The sequence below is a fragment of the Thamnophis elegans genome, chromosome 5 (genome assembly GCF_009769535.1).
Source record: "Thamnophis elegans isolate rThaEle1 chromosome 5, rThaEle1.pri, whole genome shotgun sequence".
In the NCBI taxonomy this organism is placed as follows: domain Eukaryota; kingdom Metazoa; phylum Chordata; class Lepidosauria; order Squamata; family Colubridae; genus Thamnophis; species Thamnophis elegans.
In genome coordinates, this window is record NC_045545.1 from 94,083,087 (window position 1) to 94,100,922 (window position 17,836).

General features: G+C 43.7%; 1 protein-coding gene across 1 annotated transcript in view; it reads right to left on the reverse strand.

The window, feature by feature from the left end:
* The window catches only part of MYT1 (myelin transcription factor 1), a 113,044-nt gene that overhangs the window by 11,486 nt on the left and 83,722 nt on the right, over positions 1–17,836 (reverse strand). The window contains exons 18-19 of the mRNA XM_032218623.1: positions 15,687–15,770; positions 1,669–1,890 (exon numbers count right to left, since the gene is read on the reverse strand). Coding sequence (XP_032074514.1) covers positions 1,669–1,890; positions 15,687–15,770 — 306 coding nt within the window. The remainder of the gene's footprint in view (positions 1–1,668; positions 1,891–15,686; positions 15,771–17,836) is intronic.

The following is a 17,836-nucleotide window of genomic DNA, read 5'->3' on the forward strand; positions in this document are numbered from 1 at the left end:
CCCGGAGGACTCTGGGCGGCGTACAAAGCAAAGAGAAAAAAGAAATAATAAACAATAGAAATTTTGGGCTCCATTGTGGTCGTAAGTAGAGGACTACCTGTATTCCATTGTAAAGTATCATCCTTGACTTAACACAACCACAATTGTGAACCCAAATTTCCATTGCTAAGCAAGGGGGGGAGTTAAGTGAGTCACGCCTAATTTTACAACCTTTTTTTGCCACCGTTTGTTAAGCAAATCACTGCAGTTGTTCAGTGAATCTGGCTTCTTCCATTGATTTCACTTGTCAGCAGCCGGCTGTTGTGGCCTGCCAGGGGAGCTGGCAGCAGATTCGGACAGTGAGGAGGTTGGGGAGGAAGATGGGCCAGTCCTGAAGTCTGGGGGAGGCTCTGAGGAGGGCTCCGTGTTGGAGGCAGAGAGGGGGCCAGGGCCGTATGCCAGTTATCAGCTGCCTTCGGAGTTGGACATCAGTGAGGCAGAAGAACAGCTGGAGCCTATTCCCAGTGTGCGCATGCACAGAGTTGCCAGACGAAGGGAACAGCTAAAGAATAAGGGTCAACTTGGGATACAGGACCCTGTGTTTGAACCGGCTTACAATCTCGCCTCTCTGCCACGTTGGAAGAATCTGCTGTTGGTATTGTACATTTATTCGTGTGTTATTATGTATATAAGGAAGTTAATGAATTCTGCTGAGTCAGTTATCTGTATGTGCTTTCGGGATTTGATTTTTACAACACACGGTGATCATTAAATTAACCCACTTTAGCCAATGGGTTGTTTTGGGAAGTAACGGCTGAAAAATCATGGTTACGTGACCATGAGGGATGCAGCAAAGGTGGGCTGATGGCCAAGCGGCCAAAATGTTGTAGGAAGTTAGTACCCGCGGCTCTCCGAGAAAAATGAAATATCCTGGGAAATATTGAAAAGGCAGAATGTTACATTTCCCTGGATCAGAAATGGAGAAGCGTGTTTTTAGGCAGGAAACAAACCTCACTCTTAACAGCCCCCACCTTTCTCAACGGACCATTAGAGGCTCCTAAGCTAGTTTAGCTAGAGCCGAGGTGGCGCGGTGGTTAAATGCAGCACTGCAGGCTACTTCAGCTGACTGCAGTTCGGCAGTTCGGCTGTTCAAATCTCACCGGCTCAGGGTTGACTCAGCCTTCCATCCTTCCGAGGTGGGTAAAATGAGGACCCGGATTGTTGTTGGGGGCGATATGCTGACTCTGTAAACCGCTTAGAGAGGCTGAAAGCCCTATGAAGCGGTATATAAGTCTAACTGCTATTGCTACTTTACATAACAAAAGTAGGATTAGCCTTCGACAGAAACTCACCACATGGCATCTGGGAACTCAACCAAACTTGGACTCAAAACAGAGCTTAGAGAGTGGCCCCTGCGTGGCCCCATGGGAGTCTGACAACCAATCGGAACACACAGGAACAGGAAGCTCTAAGGTGGGGCCCAGAGAGGGCATAAAACCAGGGCACTCTCAGCATCTCTTTCCTATTTGCCCCAGGACCTCAAACCACGTGATCCTGTCCACCATTAAAAACCATCTTTCTAAGCAGCTGCCGTGTTTCCCGTCTCTTCCTCCCCACTTGGAACTGAGCCCAGAAGGACATTTCTCCTAACAACAGAGAAAAGTTTCATGCCGGATGCTAGACCTTTACCTTCTGTGAGTGAGGAAGCTTCCGTTGGCGTGACCTGAACCATCACAGCCCGGAGTCGGGCAGGTCGGTCCCTCGTTCTTGAGCGACTTCCATGAAAAGGTGGAGCCGTTGAGAGACCCTTCCTTCTGCCGCCGGGCTGCAAGGGGACAACCTGAGGCACTGCGATGGGAGGCGTATTTGCCACTGATGTGTCCGAGTCCAACACAGCCAGGAACAGGGCACCTGGAGAAGATCAAAGGAGCCATCAAGGAGGGAAACTCAGCATTGGAACCTTCCCCATCTTTATGTTACACCTTCTCTATCCCTGCTCTACAGAGTGGAGAGTTGGTCTCTGGCAGAAAACCACTTGAAGGAACTAGAAGCATTTGAAATGTGGATTTTACAGGCAGCTATTACTCTATTTTTCGGTGTATAAGACACACCCTTTCCCCCTCAAAAAAGATGATAAGATACACTGAACACAGCATTTTTGGCCTTTGCATATCTTAAGGACCACTCAAACGAGAGATATAAACTAGACTGGAAAAAATGGATTGATTATATACAAATTAAATATGGGACTAAGAAATTCCAGATAGCTTATGATTAAGATCAGGAATGATATAAATTGTTTAAAGCTAGCCTAGCAAGGAGGAGCTAAGTTCAATGTAAAGATGTTATCAATTTTCTATTCTTTTTTCCAATATATTTTAGACTGTTTTTGTTAAAGATTTATACCGTGTATGGGTTCTGGGAAGTCGGGGGAGGGAAGACTGGGGGGGGTGGTTGGGGGGGAGGGGGGGATGAATATTAGGCTTGACGAGGGGTGTTAGATTTTAATGTAATATGATTGCACATGTATACTGTCTTCTCTTATTTTTTCTTTAAAACTAAGATATGTTAAGTATATTGATATGGAAGCATAAATACCATCAACATAGATTGGAGTTTGCTCAGAAGCGGAAAGACACCAAGGAGAGGAAGAGTGGGAAACAGAAGAGAGAAGAAAGATGGGAAGAGAGGGATAGCAGAGAGGGTGAGGGGGGAAGATGAGGAGGATAAGGAGGAGTGGAATGTAGAGAGAGGAGAAGGAGAAAGGAAGGGGAAGTAGAGTAGCATTTTTGGCCTCCCAAAACCCTGCCCGCTTTGCAAAAATGGCCATGCATAGCCTTTAGGAGGCTTCCAGAGTGCTCCTGGGGGCTGGGGAGGGCTAAAATGAGCAAAAATGAGCTCGTTTTTGCCCCCACAGCTCCCAGGAGCACTTTATAAGCCTCCTAAAGGCTAGGCATGCCCTTTTTTTTGGACAAAAACGGGCTGTTTTGGGGGGGTCTGAAGAGCGCAAAAACTTTTTTAAAAATTTGCCTCTTCAAAATCTTGGTGCGTCTTATACTCCAGTGTGTCTTATACTCTGAAAAATACGGTATGTATTATATATAATAGGGGACGGGGTGGCTCATTGGTTAAGACGCTGAGCTTGTCGATCAGAAAGGTCGGTTCGAATCCCTAGTGCCGCATAACGGAGTGAGCTCCTGCTACTCGTCCCAGCTTCTGCCAACCTAGCAATTCGAAAGCATGTAAAAATGCAGCAGAAAAATAGGGACCATCTTTGGTGGGAAGGTAACAGCGTTAGCCTTCCACAGAAACTCACCACATGGCATCTGGGAACTCAACCAAACTTGGACTCAAAACACAGCTTACAGAGTATGGCCTCATGGGAGTCTGACAACCAATCAGAATACATTTCTTACACAGGAACAGGAAACAGAGAGGTGGGGTCGAACAGAGTATAAAGCCAGGAACTTTCAGCATCTTGCTCTCTTCTTCCCCCAACATCTGGAAACAGATGATCCACCTTTTCTGTTCAGGAGCTCAAGCCATGTGATCCTGTCCACCATTAAACCATCTTTCCAAGCAGGCTCCATGTTTCCAGTGTCTTTTTTCCCACTTGGAGTTGAACCCAGAGCATTTCTTCCAACAATTTGATCATGTGACAAAATTGTAACTTCAAATGACCAGTTGAAAGTGGAGGGCTACCTGTAGCTACCTATTAAATAGTTCCCAAGGACCAGTTGTTATTATCAATATAATAGATGTCATTCAAAAGCATACATCAATGTTCGCAACAGGATGGTGCCATTAAAAAAGGGAATGTATAGAATATTTGTAGCTCAGGGTTGAACTGTGAGGTCCTTGATGGTCTCTGAGCTTGATATTTTTCTTGCAGACGTTTCACTGCCCAACTAGTTAATATCATCAGTGCACTGATGGGTGTTACCTAGTTTGGAAATGAAATATCTGCAAAAAAAACCCACCAAAATCAAGAGAGCACAAAGGACCCCACAGTTATCCTCCTTTCTGCATCTCCCTGCTCCCTTCTAGCACTGATGTGTTACCTAGCTTGCTAATAAAACATCTGCAAGAAAACTACCACATTTAGATAACACCAAGGACCCCACAGTCTTCCTCCTCCTCCTCCTCCTCCTCCTCTCCACAACCTCACTTCCTTCTGGTCCTAATGATGTTATGTATTTGCAAGAAAACATCCAAGTCAGTGAGCACCAAGGACCCCACATTTCCTTCCTTCCTTCCTTCCTTCCTTCCTTCCTTCCTTCCTTCCTTCCTTCCTTCCTTCCTTCCTTCCTTCCTTCCTTCCTTCCTCTCCCTCCTCCAATCCCAATGTTTTCTAGCACTAATGATGTTACCTAGACTGATCATGAAACGTCTGCAAGAAAACCAAACTCAGAGAGTAGCAAGGACCCCAGAAAAGAGAATGTTTTTTTGGGGGGGCACTACCAGATTTGGAGGTGGCAATTAGATTGACAGGAGACATCACATCACTTTCCCCCTTGCTCCCTGCTTCCATCCTCGCCCATCTCCCATTCTCACAACACTCTATTCTTGTCGTATTCTTGGTTACTTGTTTATTCTATCGTTCCACTGCTGTTAACGTTGAGCCTTCTTTCCATTTCTCCATTTTTTTAATTGTCCTAAGCCGCCTAGAGTAGCCCCAGGGCGAGAAATAAATTTAACGAATAAAATACATCCGATGGAATAAAATTTGAGCTACCCCTTTATGCAGAGAGAGAAAAACCATTGGGAATGTCAAAAAGCAATTGTCAAAAAAATATACTGCGGCTTTGTTTGAGTTTCATTATCCTATGTTTCATTGTTATCTCCATCAGTATTTTAATTTTACTCCGTTGGAAAAAAGAAAACAGAGAAGTCCATGGTGGCTATTTCCCTCCCTCCCTCTGATATCATTTGGAAAAGCTGGTCCTGTTTTAAATCATGTGCAAATGTGGCACAATTCACCTATAATATCCCTGCAGGCGGGATGCTGACTACATTAATAACAGCCTCGCTGTTTATGTGGTCGTAACGACGGAAACCTCAAGAGAAAGAGGGAAAGAGAGACGGAAAAGGCGAAGGCGACAATTCGAATCGGCATTCACAGCACAATCATTACATCTTTTACGCTGGTAATTTAACTTCCATTGCATTTTTATTATAAAAAATAATAATCCAGCATCTCATCGACGCCAACAACTGGCTTGAGAACCACTGAGGGAGTCTATAGGAGGATTTGGCAGAGAGTTTCTGTTAGGAATATAATTCTAACGGTTGGGTTGGCATATATAAATCATGTAACAATGTTGTACCTATTTCTTTACATCATACTGTAAAATGTGATTGGTTGCTGTTTTCCTCAATCGACCATAAGAGGGAGCCAGAACGATTGTTAGTTCTTGGTTTGTTAGATGCTGGGCTGATCTGATCTGAGTGTTTTGGAAGCTGGCTGTTAGAAAGTGCCATGAGCTATTGTAAGTTTTGCAACTGCTAGCAAACTTTGAGTACTGAACTGTTTATATGATACTGGACTAAGTTATTTGGATTATCCCTTAACTGAAAGATGTTGATGACTGACTGTCTTATCCGTGTATGACTTAGACTGTTTGATGGACTCTGATACCTCTATTTCCACGAAAGCAAAAGCCTACTGAAACTGCAGTGTCTCTGCATGCTGGTTTGTGTGTTCTCCAACACAACTCTCACAATGCGTCGCTGAATGTACTTGCTCTCCCAACGGGGAGCTTACCTAACAGTTTCAAAATGTTTTATGGCTGTTTCATGGAACAGATAGCAAGTAGATGTTCCATTAGATACTGGCAGTCCTCAAAGTACGACCAAAATCAAGCCCAGCTTTTTTGTTGCTAAAGGGAGAAAGTTGTTAAGTGAGTTTTTGCCTCATTTTACGACCTTTCTTGCCATCGTGGCTAAGTGGCTCACTTAAGTTGTTAAGTTAGTAACACGGTTGTTAGGTGAAGCTGGCTTCCCCATCGCCTTTGCTTGTCGGAAGGTCGCCAAAAGGGGATCAGGTGAGCATGGGAGACTGCAACCGTCATAGATATGAGACAGCTGCCAAGAGGCAGACATTTTGATCGTGTGACCCTGGGGATGCTGCAACGGTTGTAAGTGTGAAACCTGGTCATGTCACTTTTTTTCCAGTGCCCTTGAAACTAAGCAATCACGAAAAAAATAGTTGTAAGTCAAGGATAAAGGTAAAGGTTCCCCACGCATATATGTGCTAGTCGTTCCTGACTCTAGGGGGTGCTTCAAAGCTGAACAGCCAGTGCTGTCCGAAGACATCTCCGTGGTCATGCGGCCGAGGTGGCGCAGTGGTTAGGGTGCAGTACTGCAGGCCACTTCAGCTGACTGTTATCTGCAGTTCGGCTGTTCAAATCTCACCGGCTCAAGGTTGACTCAGCCTTCCATCCTTCCGAGGTGGGTGAAATGAGGACCCAGAGTGTGGGGGCGATATGCTGACTCTGTAAACCGCTTAGAGAGGGCTGAAAGCCCTATGAAGCGGTATATAAGTCTAACTGCTATTGCTATGCCAAAGGTGCAAGGAATGCTGTTACCTTCCTACCAAAGGTGGTTCCTATTTTTCTACTTGCATTTTTACAATTTATTTTTCAAACTGCTAGGTTGGCAGAAGCTGGGACAAGTAACAAGCGCTCACTCAATTACGCGGCACTAGGGATTCGAACCGCCAAACTGCCGACCTTTCTGATCGACAAGCTCAGCGTCTTAGCCGCTGAGCTGATGTCCAATTATTCTTCAAAAAAAAAGAGAGAGATGTGGAATTAGGTTGCAACGGGGATCTAAGGAGGATTGCGATCCTCAAAAGAGTTCTTTCAACCCTCCCTTTCCTTGTGATCCAGTTTGTGTTAACAAAACAACCACTGCATGCAATAATTTTGAGCCAAAAGAGTTTGTTAACGTGGGAAAACAGAGAGAAAGGGAGCACCTGGGGCTGGTGTTTATATTTTAAGAAAGAATCCTACGAAAGCTGCAGGATTCTGTGTGTGCTACAGCAGGGCTTGGAATAATGAAGGACAGTGAACCCATTCCAAATCTGATGTAAATGCCACCTGTGACAATTCTGACGATGGCTCGGGGGTAATTAATTGACCCTTGTGGTTGAACCATTGCAGCATGGACAATTCCTAGACTGTGGCCTAATTTTAAAAGCTCTCCCCCTGCAGGAATTCTGGGGAGTGTAAGTTCTTTCCTTTTTTCTTTCCTTCTCTCTCTCTCTCTCTCTCTCTCTCTCTGTGTTTCCTTTCCCTCCCTCCCTCCCTCCCTCCCTTCCTTTTATCCTACTGCGGCGAAAGCAGGCAGGAAGAGTGGAGAAACAGGGAGATGGGGGTGACACAGTGTGAACTCAATTGGATACAGGTAGTCCTCGACCTACAACCATCTGTTTAGGGACCTTTTGAAGTTACAAAGGCAAAAAAAAATGGCACACCGCTCACTTAACAACCGTCTTGCTTAGCAAGGGAAATGCTGGGCTCCACTGTGGCCGAGGACTTTCTGTAATACCCTGAGAGGCAACCAACAAGGTGCTTTTCAGAAATACGCAACAGACCCTGGTTTTTTCAAGGAGCAAAAGCACTCGCGCGAAACCCACATGTTAATCTGATCCAATGCAATGTTTGCATTATGAAAAAGAGCCTCACATGCAAACATGTCCAGGCTGAAAATTGTGCCTTTATTAGATTAGCTTGCTATGTTACGACTAGATATGGCGCTGGGTCAGTGGTGGGTTCCGGATCTTGTTGCAACCTGTATACTGCGATGGGGCTGGGCGTCCACCATGGGCATGCATAGTGCGCATGAATGCGCACCCATGCTTGGCAGATTGTCGCACAGGTGCTGTATGCTGCGCATGCGTGCGCAAATGGCCCTCTTGGCTCAAATACAGGTAAGAAACGAGGGTGGGCGGGCCTTCCAAAGCACTGCTCTGGTATGGTGGTTGCTGCTTCTGGCAGGCACCGGTACGTCCATACTGACCCGGAACCCACCGCTGGGCTGGGTTCACACAACATGTTGAATCCGATCGATAACTAGTAGTAATTGTGCAATATGTTAAGCTTGTTAAGTGTTCACTTGATGTTGTTTTGGCTTAAGGCTGTGATGGCAAACCTATGACACGCTTGCCAGAGGTGGCATACAGAGCACTCTCTGTGGGCACATGCGCCATCCCCAGCTGCTCTTCTGGTTTCCGCTGGTCTTTGCAGGGGCCGGAGCATTGGAAAGCAACCTGAAAATAGCCTGACAAATGTCTGAAAAGCAGACCATTTTCAGGGGTGTTTCTGGGCCACTTTCAGGCTGGTTTTCGGACATTTATGGATGTTTTCTTTGGCCTGAAAAATAGCCCCAAAACAATCCCAAAATGGCCTGAAAACACCCCTCAAATGACCCCCCAAAAGGCATGCATGTGCCGGTCAGCTGGTCTTCAAGTTTTTAGCACTTCGGCGAGCATGCATGCTCCAGTTTGAGCATTCGGTGCCGAAAAGGTTCGCCATCCCTGGCTTAGGGCATTAAGAAGCCACGGGACAGTTGGTCTGAGGCTCAACTGTATGGTGTTAACCCCTGAAATGGGTTAATGCTGTGGCTCTCAGATTTAAAGGTCCAAAACAGGAGACGTATTTTCATAGAAGCGTGCATATTAACTTGCGTGACATTTGCATCGTTGGCATTTTATTATCCGTGACATTTTGCGTCACTTGGCCCCAGCAACCTCAGACGAGAACATCCTTTGTGGAGGACCGCATCACTGACGATAATACTTCATTTTCAAGCGATCTTGTTGAACCTGACAGACTCTCTCAATTCACAAACGAAGGCGAATCTACCTGTCCCAGAATAATGATCCAATCTGGGTCATTCACTGAGACCGGAGGTTTTGTCTTCTGAGCTTTTGGACTTGTGCTGGAGCCCATCTTCAGAGAACTTCTGAAGAGAGGAAGACAAAATTTCTGGTCCTGTGGACCGACTCAGATTGAATCTCTCAATTCAACACCATTTCCACTCATTCCCTCCTCCACTAATCCTAATCTACATATATAAAAAAGCCAAATACCACTCACTCGTCATGAAATCTCCAGAACCATAAAGCTTACAAACTTGAAATTTGGCACGTATGTTGGGTTCTAGATGCTTGCTAAGAAAGGATTTCTCGAAATGACCATCCGATCATTAGTATTTCTCATACAATAATTAACACACTCTGATGCTAAGGAGTTCTACTCCCCCTCCCCACTTGAAAAGAACTCTGTTCCAACTGCCAGTTGCCTCACATTCCTTTACCTCAGTTCAAACTGGCAGATGTTCCACTCCTTCACTCAGGAGTGGTCTGGGGCACCTTACAGTACTAAACGTCGGTACCTCACCAAAATGTCTACGCCTTCCACCTATGGAACTGCTTCCAGACTCAAGGCAGTGGGAGCGATATTCCCTTATGTGTTTCAATCACTGACCATCACTGAGCCAACAGATTGAACCGGAGTGAACTGAATTGCCCGATCACATAGTTTCATCGTGAAGCATGGGTATTCGGCTAGTATAGGTATATATGCCTTCTGCTTGAAGACAAAATTAATTGACGTATTCTTCTTGGATAATTTGATTTTTTTCACCCTGCCTTTATTGTTTATAAATAATTCAAAGAGGCAAACATGCCTAATACACCTTCCTCCTCCTATTTTCCCCACAACAACAATTCTGTGAGGCAGGTTGGGCTGACAGAGGGATTGGCCCAAAATCACCCAACTGGTTTTCATGCCTAAGGCAGGACTAGAACTCAGTGTCACCTAGTGATTGCCCAAAGTCACCCAGTCTGCTTTCATGCCTAAAGTGGAACTAGAACTCACCATCTCCTGGTGATTGACCCAAAGTTACCAGCCAACATTCATGCCTAAGGCAGGACTAGAATTCACAGTCTCCTGGCAATTGACCCAAAGTTCGGTTTTCATGTCTTGCTGCAGCTAGAATTCCCAGTCTCCCAGTTTCTAATCTGATGCCTTGCTAGACCAAATGGGCAGCTCAATGACATTATACACAACTTTGCCTGCATTCAAGAAAAAGTAAGAGGATTTTAAATTTGGCTGCTTTTAATAAACACTGCTTATTCTGCTAATTGTGACGTGGCTCATTGGATAAAAACATTCTGCTTCCTGGCTCTAAAGCAGGGATCTCCAACCTTGGCAAGTTTAAGGCTCGTGGACTTCAACTCCCAGAATTTGCTGGCTGGGAGTTGAAGTCCACAAGTCTTAAAGTTGCCAAGGTTGGAGATCCCTGCTCTAAAGAGATGGAGCAGATGGCTTCAAATGTCAGCTGATTCCTGCAAAGACCTTTGGACCGTATACAGAAACCTGATTTTCCATGGAGGCTTAAGGGTGCATAGTTTTTGCAACCCTGCTATGCTTTTTTAAATGCATTGGTTGTAAAGTGGTAGAAGGAAATTCTAGATTAACAACATTAGAGAACATCCAATGCAGTGGTGGGATTCAGCTGGTTCGCACCTATTCGGGAGAACTGGTTGTTAACTTTCTATAAGCAGTTCGGAGAATTGGTTTTTGGAAGAAATCTCCTTTTGTTTATTTCTCACTTTACAGGGCTAATCCTGTAAGGAAGGCAGGAAGGAAACATTCTGGTGTTGTTTCTAGCCTCATCTTTATTGTCCTGCTTACAGAAAGTGCCTCTCCGGTTAACCCTTATGACATTGTCACAGCTAAGGCGAAGCGCCCATTGACGTGATGACGTTGAGTTGGCCACGCCCACACGGTCACAAGACCACCAAGCCCCACCTACCCATCTGGTCATTAGGACAGAGAACCGGTTGCTAAATTATTTAAATCCCACCACTGAACCAATGGTCATGTCAGAGTTTGTGGCAGCAATCACATTCAGAAAGCACACACAGGTAACTAACTGATCCAGCAGGATTCATTAACTTCTCTTTATGTATAATAGAACACATGAAGTAAATATACAATACCAAAAGCAGGTTTTCCAACGTGGTAGTAAATACAAGCAAATAGAGGGAGAGGAGAGAACAGTTTCAGTTTCAGAGCAGCAGACTAGTTTAGAGCCCAGCACAGACTCAGAGCTTTAGTACAGAAGTTAAGCTAAGCCACACCCAGGCTCCTAGCTATCTCCAGCGAATACTGTTTCAGTTTCCAAACATCCCTCATTGGCTGATTTAGTTGCTATGCCTATTCATTGGCTGACCTTGTTACCCTGTCTCTGCCAAGTCATGAACTCATGCACTGACAGGTCACACTCATAAATGGGCTGATTTCTCATTATGGGTCTGAAATAGCTTTTGATCTGGGAACACAAAATGCAAATCCATCATACAGATAATCCTCAATTTGCAACCGTTTCTTTAGTGACCATTCAAAAAGTTACAAGGACTGAAGAAAATGACTTATGACCGTTTTTCACACTTAACGACCATTGCAGCATCCCCATGGTCGTGAGATAAAAATTCAGACGCTTGGGGGCTTAGCAGTGAGAAGATGGAGTTTCAGGCTACTCCTGAAATTCCTCTATACCGAAGGATTTTTGGACGGGTTCTTTGAACTCTAGCTGTCCCGTAGACGACAGTGAAGGTGAGGAGAGACCCAGGACCTCAGAGACACCCGCAAGTCTCTGGGGGGGGTATTAACTCCTCGTGCCAATTCCTTTTTGGATTAGCTGCGTGCTAACTGAAACTGCAGGTTGCCCCTAAGAATGGTAGAAGTGATGTCATCTGGTAAGCTGATTTTATTATCCAAGAGAGACTGTTCGCGTTAAAAACTTAAGATAACTGAAACCAAAGAACAGGAAAACTTAGCGGCGAATTGGCTTTTTTAATGGATTTATGGCTGGTGGTTACTTTACTTCTTAAATGCTTCAAGAAACTCCTCGACATCCTCCCCCCTCTGAATCTCCCTAAGTGGATCGTAAAATTTATTTTCTACTAATTAGTCTGTCACGATTCGACACTTTTATTACTTTATTACTTCGCTTTGTTTACGATCAGATAAGATTGCACAGCCTGTAAGAAACTAAGAAGTCTGTGGAAAAAAAAAAAGAGCTTGCAATTTTTAACTGCGACACATCATGGCGTCCCAAAATACCTCTAAGATTTCATTTCAGATACTTTTTTCCGCATGCAGAGGACCCTTTGATTCTTATCAAAGACTGGAAAGAAAATTGGATCATCTGATTTTAAAATATGAAGCAAAAACTGAGATCGTTGAATGTTTAAATGTTCCTGAAATACAAATGGAAAATGTGAGAAATGGTGTCTGGTCTATCTCAGAGGAAGAAAGGAGGGGGGGGGGAGTTATAAAGAAGACTCATTTAAAAAGACAGAGTGCAGGAGGAATGGAAAATCCACCCTTGAGAATTAAAGTTAATTTGGAAAATTTTGCAAGCCTAGGACAACATTATTATTTCATCACTGACATTCAGAGTCCAAAGGTGCCAAAATATCTTTGTCTGGATTTGCTTATGAAAACATTTGGTAAATTTATCCAACGTGTGGCAATTGGCTGGAGAAGATCTTGCTATTGGAGAGACACTGGCTGATAGATGGAAGAACGTAATTTAAAATCTAGCTAAATCTGATTACCTTAATGTGTAATAGATATAGCTGAATAATGACTGATATGGATAGTAATATATATAATTTGGAACTGGCTGATAGATTGAAGAATACAATTGAAAACTAGTTAAACCTAATTGCTTTTTCTTGTAACAGATATAGTTGAATAATAATTGATATTGATAGTAATGTATATAATGTGGAGTTGATATGACAACTAACAATTGGAAGATTATACATAAAGAGTATTAACTACAATAATTATCACTATTAAAAAACTAAATAAAATACATACAATTAAATGTTAATCAACACTGGGAAAATGTTATGATATATGATATAATTAAATATTATGTATGTCCAGCTAAAATAGGATATGAGGATTTGATGATAATAGAGGATTTTACAAATAAGTAAATGAATTGTCAGCATGTGTTATGGATTAATTATGTAATGCATAGCTAAGGATGAAGGATGTTTAAATAACCATAGGTAATTAAAACTGGAGGTATAATGATGTTGATATGGTAAATATTCGAGTTAAGATATTTGAATTAATATGAGTTAATGGAAGAGAAGCACCAAAGCATGTTGTAACCAGTTGATATACTTCTTTTTTTTCTCATGATAGACACCTGTGTTTTGTTTTGTTTTCCTGCCTTGTCTCTTGTCGTTTTTGTCTATTTTTATATTATTTTTATTTTTTATTTTTCATTTTCATTTTTATTTTTTATCTGTCCTTTCTTTTTTTTCTTTTTTTCTTTTTTTGATTTTTTCCTCTCCCACCGGTGTGGGCAGGGATTGTTCAAGATTATTTCTTTCATCAATATTTCTAAATAATAATTACAGTTAAATGAAAATGGATATATAATAATGTTTTAGTTAATATGAGTTATATTGGCTGACTGTGGAGGAGATGTACCAAAACTTATCTGTAATTGATGGATACATTTTCTACAGATGTAAAGAAAGATGTGTACCTGTTTTAAACTAAAATTAAAAAACATTTATTAAAAAAAAAAAAAAATTCAGACGCTTGGCAACTGGTTCATATTTATGACCATTGCAGGGTTCTGGGATCACATGATCACCTTTTGCGATCTTCTGACAAGCGATCTCAATCGGTAAGCCGGATTTACTTAACAACCGTGTTACTAACTTAACAAATTCAGGGATTTACTTAACAACCGTAGCAAAACGATGATACAATGGCACAAAACTCCCTTAACAACTGTCTTAGTTAGCAACTGTCTTAGCAACCGAGGTCAATTGTGGTTGTAAGTCGAGGACAACTAATGTAATTGTGATTGATGATGATTTGTGAATTCAATACATTGGAATTACAAATTTAATTGATGCGGGATAGTATTGTAAAAATGGTTATCATGGCGTCACCAACATAATTTGAGTGGGTTAAGTTAAGTCTATATAAATTCTGGTAGTTTCTACACCAGAATACGCAGCCATAAAAGTGTAGTATAGAATTAGCAACCAATTTGATCCAATTAAACATTTCGAAATGTATCAGGGCAACAAGCAATGACACTAAGAAGTTCTAGTGTGTGCATGCTGAAACCGAGTGGGGTAACATCAGGGGTGGGTTTCAACCGGTTCGCGGCGGTCCCTGCAAACTGGTTGGTCGGCGAACCCTGAAGTAAGTAACTTCCAGGAACGGTGAAGGGCCCACCCGCCCGCCCGCGCTCCTTACCCGGTTTTGACGAGTTCTGCGCTTCCACGCATGCGCAGGACGCATACAGCGCCTGCGTGATCCTCCAGGAGCAGCTGGAGCATCGCACAGACGCTAGTACGCATGCGTGCACTGCGCGCGTGCACGAGGACGCCGCCGGCCCCATTCCAACCGAACCGGTTGGAACGGGGCAAGAAACCCACCCCTGGGTAACATCCTTTTCTCTTTAAAAAGGGATTTATTCTCATCTATGATTTATGGACTCCAACTTCAGCTACACAGAACACACAGAAGAAAAAAGGTGGGGAAAAAGGGAACCCCGCCCCTTTATACCCACAGCAACCAATCCAAGTGTAGATTGCATCATGCATGAGTCAGCACTCTAACTCAGGGGTGGGGAATAGTGGTGGGATTCAGCTGGTTCGGGCCGGTTTGGGTGAACCGGTTGTTACATTGCAGGCTGATCTCTCCCCTCCCCTCCTCTTCCAGGAGTCTCCATGCATCCCATTTTGACTCCCAGGTAAGTGCAGGGAGGCCTCCTAGGCTTAAAACAGGGCACAGGGCAGCAACGCCCCACCCCATGACCTGTTTTTCTTCCCAGGGGAGTGCAGGAGGCCAAGTGCTGCCTGTCACACACCCTGGCCACGCCCACCCAGCCGGTCATTAGGGCAGACAAAGGCAAAGGTTCCCCTCGCACATATGTGCTAGTCGTTCCCGACTCTAGGGGGCGGTGCTCATCTCCGTTTCAAAGCCGAAGAGCCAGCGCTGTCCGAAGACTAAAAGCCGAAGGCGCATGGAATACTGTTCCCTTCCCACCAAAGGTGGTTCCTATTTTTCTACTTGCATTTTTTAATGTGCTTTCGAACTGCTAGGTTGGCAGAAGCTGGGACAAGTCACGGGAGCTCACTCTGTTACGCGGCACTTAGGGATTCGAACCGACCTTCTGATCGACAAGCTCAGTGTCTTAGCTACTGACCCACCGCGTCCCTTTATTAGGGCAGAGAACCGGTTGTTAAATTATTTGAATCCGACCACTGGTGGGGAACCATGGCGATTTTATGACTTGTGGACTTCAGCTCCCAGAATTCCTGAGCCAGTCATGCTGGCTCAGGAATTCTGGGAGCTGAAGTCCACAAGTCATAAAAGAGCCATGGTTCCCCACCCATGCCTTAAATGTGAGCCAGCAACAAAGATGTGGTTTTCCTGGGAATTCATTTAATCAATGTACACCCTGGGCTTAACGTTTATGCAGTGCTGACAATTTGCTACGTAACTCCAGGCATGTTTTCAATTAAAGAAAATGATGTACGGTATCACATAAACCGAATGGAGCCGTTTTCCCACCCTGGTAGTTGATGCAGTAAAATAACTTTTGTGAACGGATCAGATATTCTCCCCCCCCCCCCCACTTACTTCATCAGTTCAGGATCCTCCTTGTCATCCTTCGTGGGTGGCATTTTCATTCCACTTTTCTTGGCACGAGGGCAACCTGATAAACTACAGGATATTTTTTTTTGTTTAAAAAAGGAAGGAAAACAACAACGATATCACAATTCATTTGTCAAATTCCTTTCCGCCCTGATGCTAGTCACCTTATCAGATAGTCCTCGACATACAACTGTTTGTTTGGCGACCATTCCAAGTCAAAACAACACTAAAGTGACTTCAAACTGGTCCTTGCACTTATGACTGGTTCTGGCTAGGTGGTTTTGAGACAATCCCCAGGAGATTGTGCGTTCTAGTACTGCCTTAGGCATGATAGACTTTGGGCTAATCACCAGGAGATGGTGAATTCTAGTCCCAATTTAGAAGTGAAAGCTGTTGGAATAATTTTGGAACAATCACCAGGCGAATGGGTGGAAACTAATCAAGGAGAGAAGCAACTTAGAACTAAGGAGAAATTTCCTGACTGTTAGAACAATTAATCAGTGGAACAACTTGCCTCCAGAAGTTGTGAATGTCCCAACACTGGAAGTTTTTAAGAAGATGTTGGATAACCATTTGTCTGAAGTGATTAGGGCAACAAAGAGCAAGAAAGAGGCAATTTGATATAAATTGTTAGTGAGGTCTATGGAGAGGATGCACAAAAGGTTTGTAACCAACCAACATACTGTATGTAACTAAAGATGGTTTTTATGTTTTAGGTTTGTTTGTGTTTATTTGTTTAAAAATAAACATTTTCTTTTTAAAAAAAGAGCAACAAAGAGGATTAGCGGACTGGAGGCTAAAACATATGAAGAACGGTTGCAGGAACTGGGTAGGTCTAGCTTAATGAAAAGACGGACCAGGGGAGACATGATAGCAGTCTTCCGATATCTCAGAGTTTGCAGCTATTCTCCAAAGCACTTGAAGGCAGGACAAGAAGCAATGGTTGAAAACTAATCAAGGAGCGAAGCAATTTAGGAATAAGGAGAAATTTCCTGACAGTTAGAACAAATAGCCAGTGGAACAACTTGCCTCCAGAAGTTGTGAATGCTCCAACACTGGAAGTTTTTAAGAGGATGTTGGATAACCAACTGAAATGTTGTAGGGCATTGATGGCTAAACTTTTTTTGGTTCCCGTGCCAAATGCATGGGAGCGCAGGGTGGTGGTGCACAGGCGGGCCACACCCATAATGCTATGCGTGCGAAACAACCTCCCCCGCCTCTCTCCCGGAGGCTTCAGGAGCTTCCCTGAAGCCTCCAGAGGGCGAAAAACTGACCTAAGGGGAACCTGGAGTCGGGAATGGTGATTTCCGGTCTGTCCCTAGGGTCGGTTTTCGACCTCTGGAGCCTTCAGGAGGCTTCCCTGAAGGCTCCGGAGGGCAAAAACCAGCCCTATGGACAAACCGGAAATCCGTTCCCTAACTTCTGGTTTGCCGGTAGGGCTGGTTTTTCGTGCTTCAGAAGCTTCAAGGAAGCCTTCAGAGGGTGAAAAATAGTCTCAAAAGAAGGCCGAAGTTAGCTGGCGTGCCTTGATAAATGTCTCTGTGTGCCACCCGTGGCATGCGTGCCATAGGTTCACCATCACGGATGTAGTGTTTCCTGCCTCAGCATGGGGTTGGACTAGAAGACCTCCAAGGTCCCTTCCAACTCTGCTATGCTATTCTATTCTATGCTATTCTATTCTATGCTATTCTATTCTATGCTATTCTATGCTATTCTATTCTATGCTATTCTATTCTATTCTATTCTATTCTATGCTATTCTATGCTATTCTATGCTATTCTATGCTATTCTATGCTATTCTATGCTATGCTATTCTATTCTATGCTATGCTATGCTATGCTATTCTATTCTATGCTATTCCATTCCACTCCATTCCATTCCATTCCATTCCTTTCCATTCTATGATGGATGTGACTAAAGAAAGAGGAATTTCTACTATCTAAATAATTTATCGGCTGGGCCCCAAGTTGGGGAAATCTTCCTTACATCCACCTTTGCTCCCATGAAAGTATTAATTTTTCATTTCCCCCTGAAAATGAACATCTCATTTTCATCCTAACGCTGAAGAAGAACCATTCTTCCCTTTGATATTCCCACATGGGCTTTGATCTGATAATTTCCATTTCCACACCTCA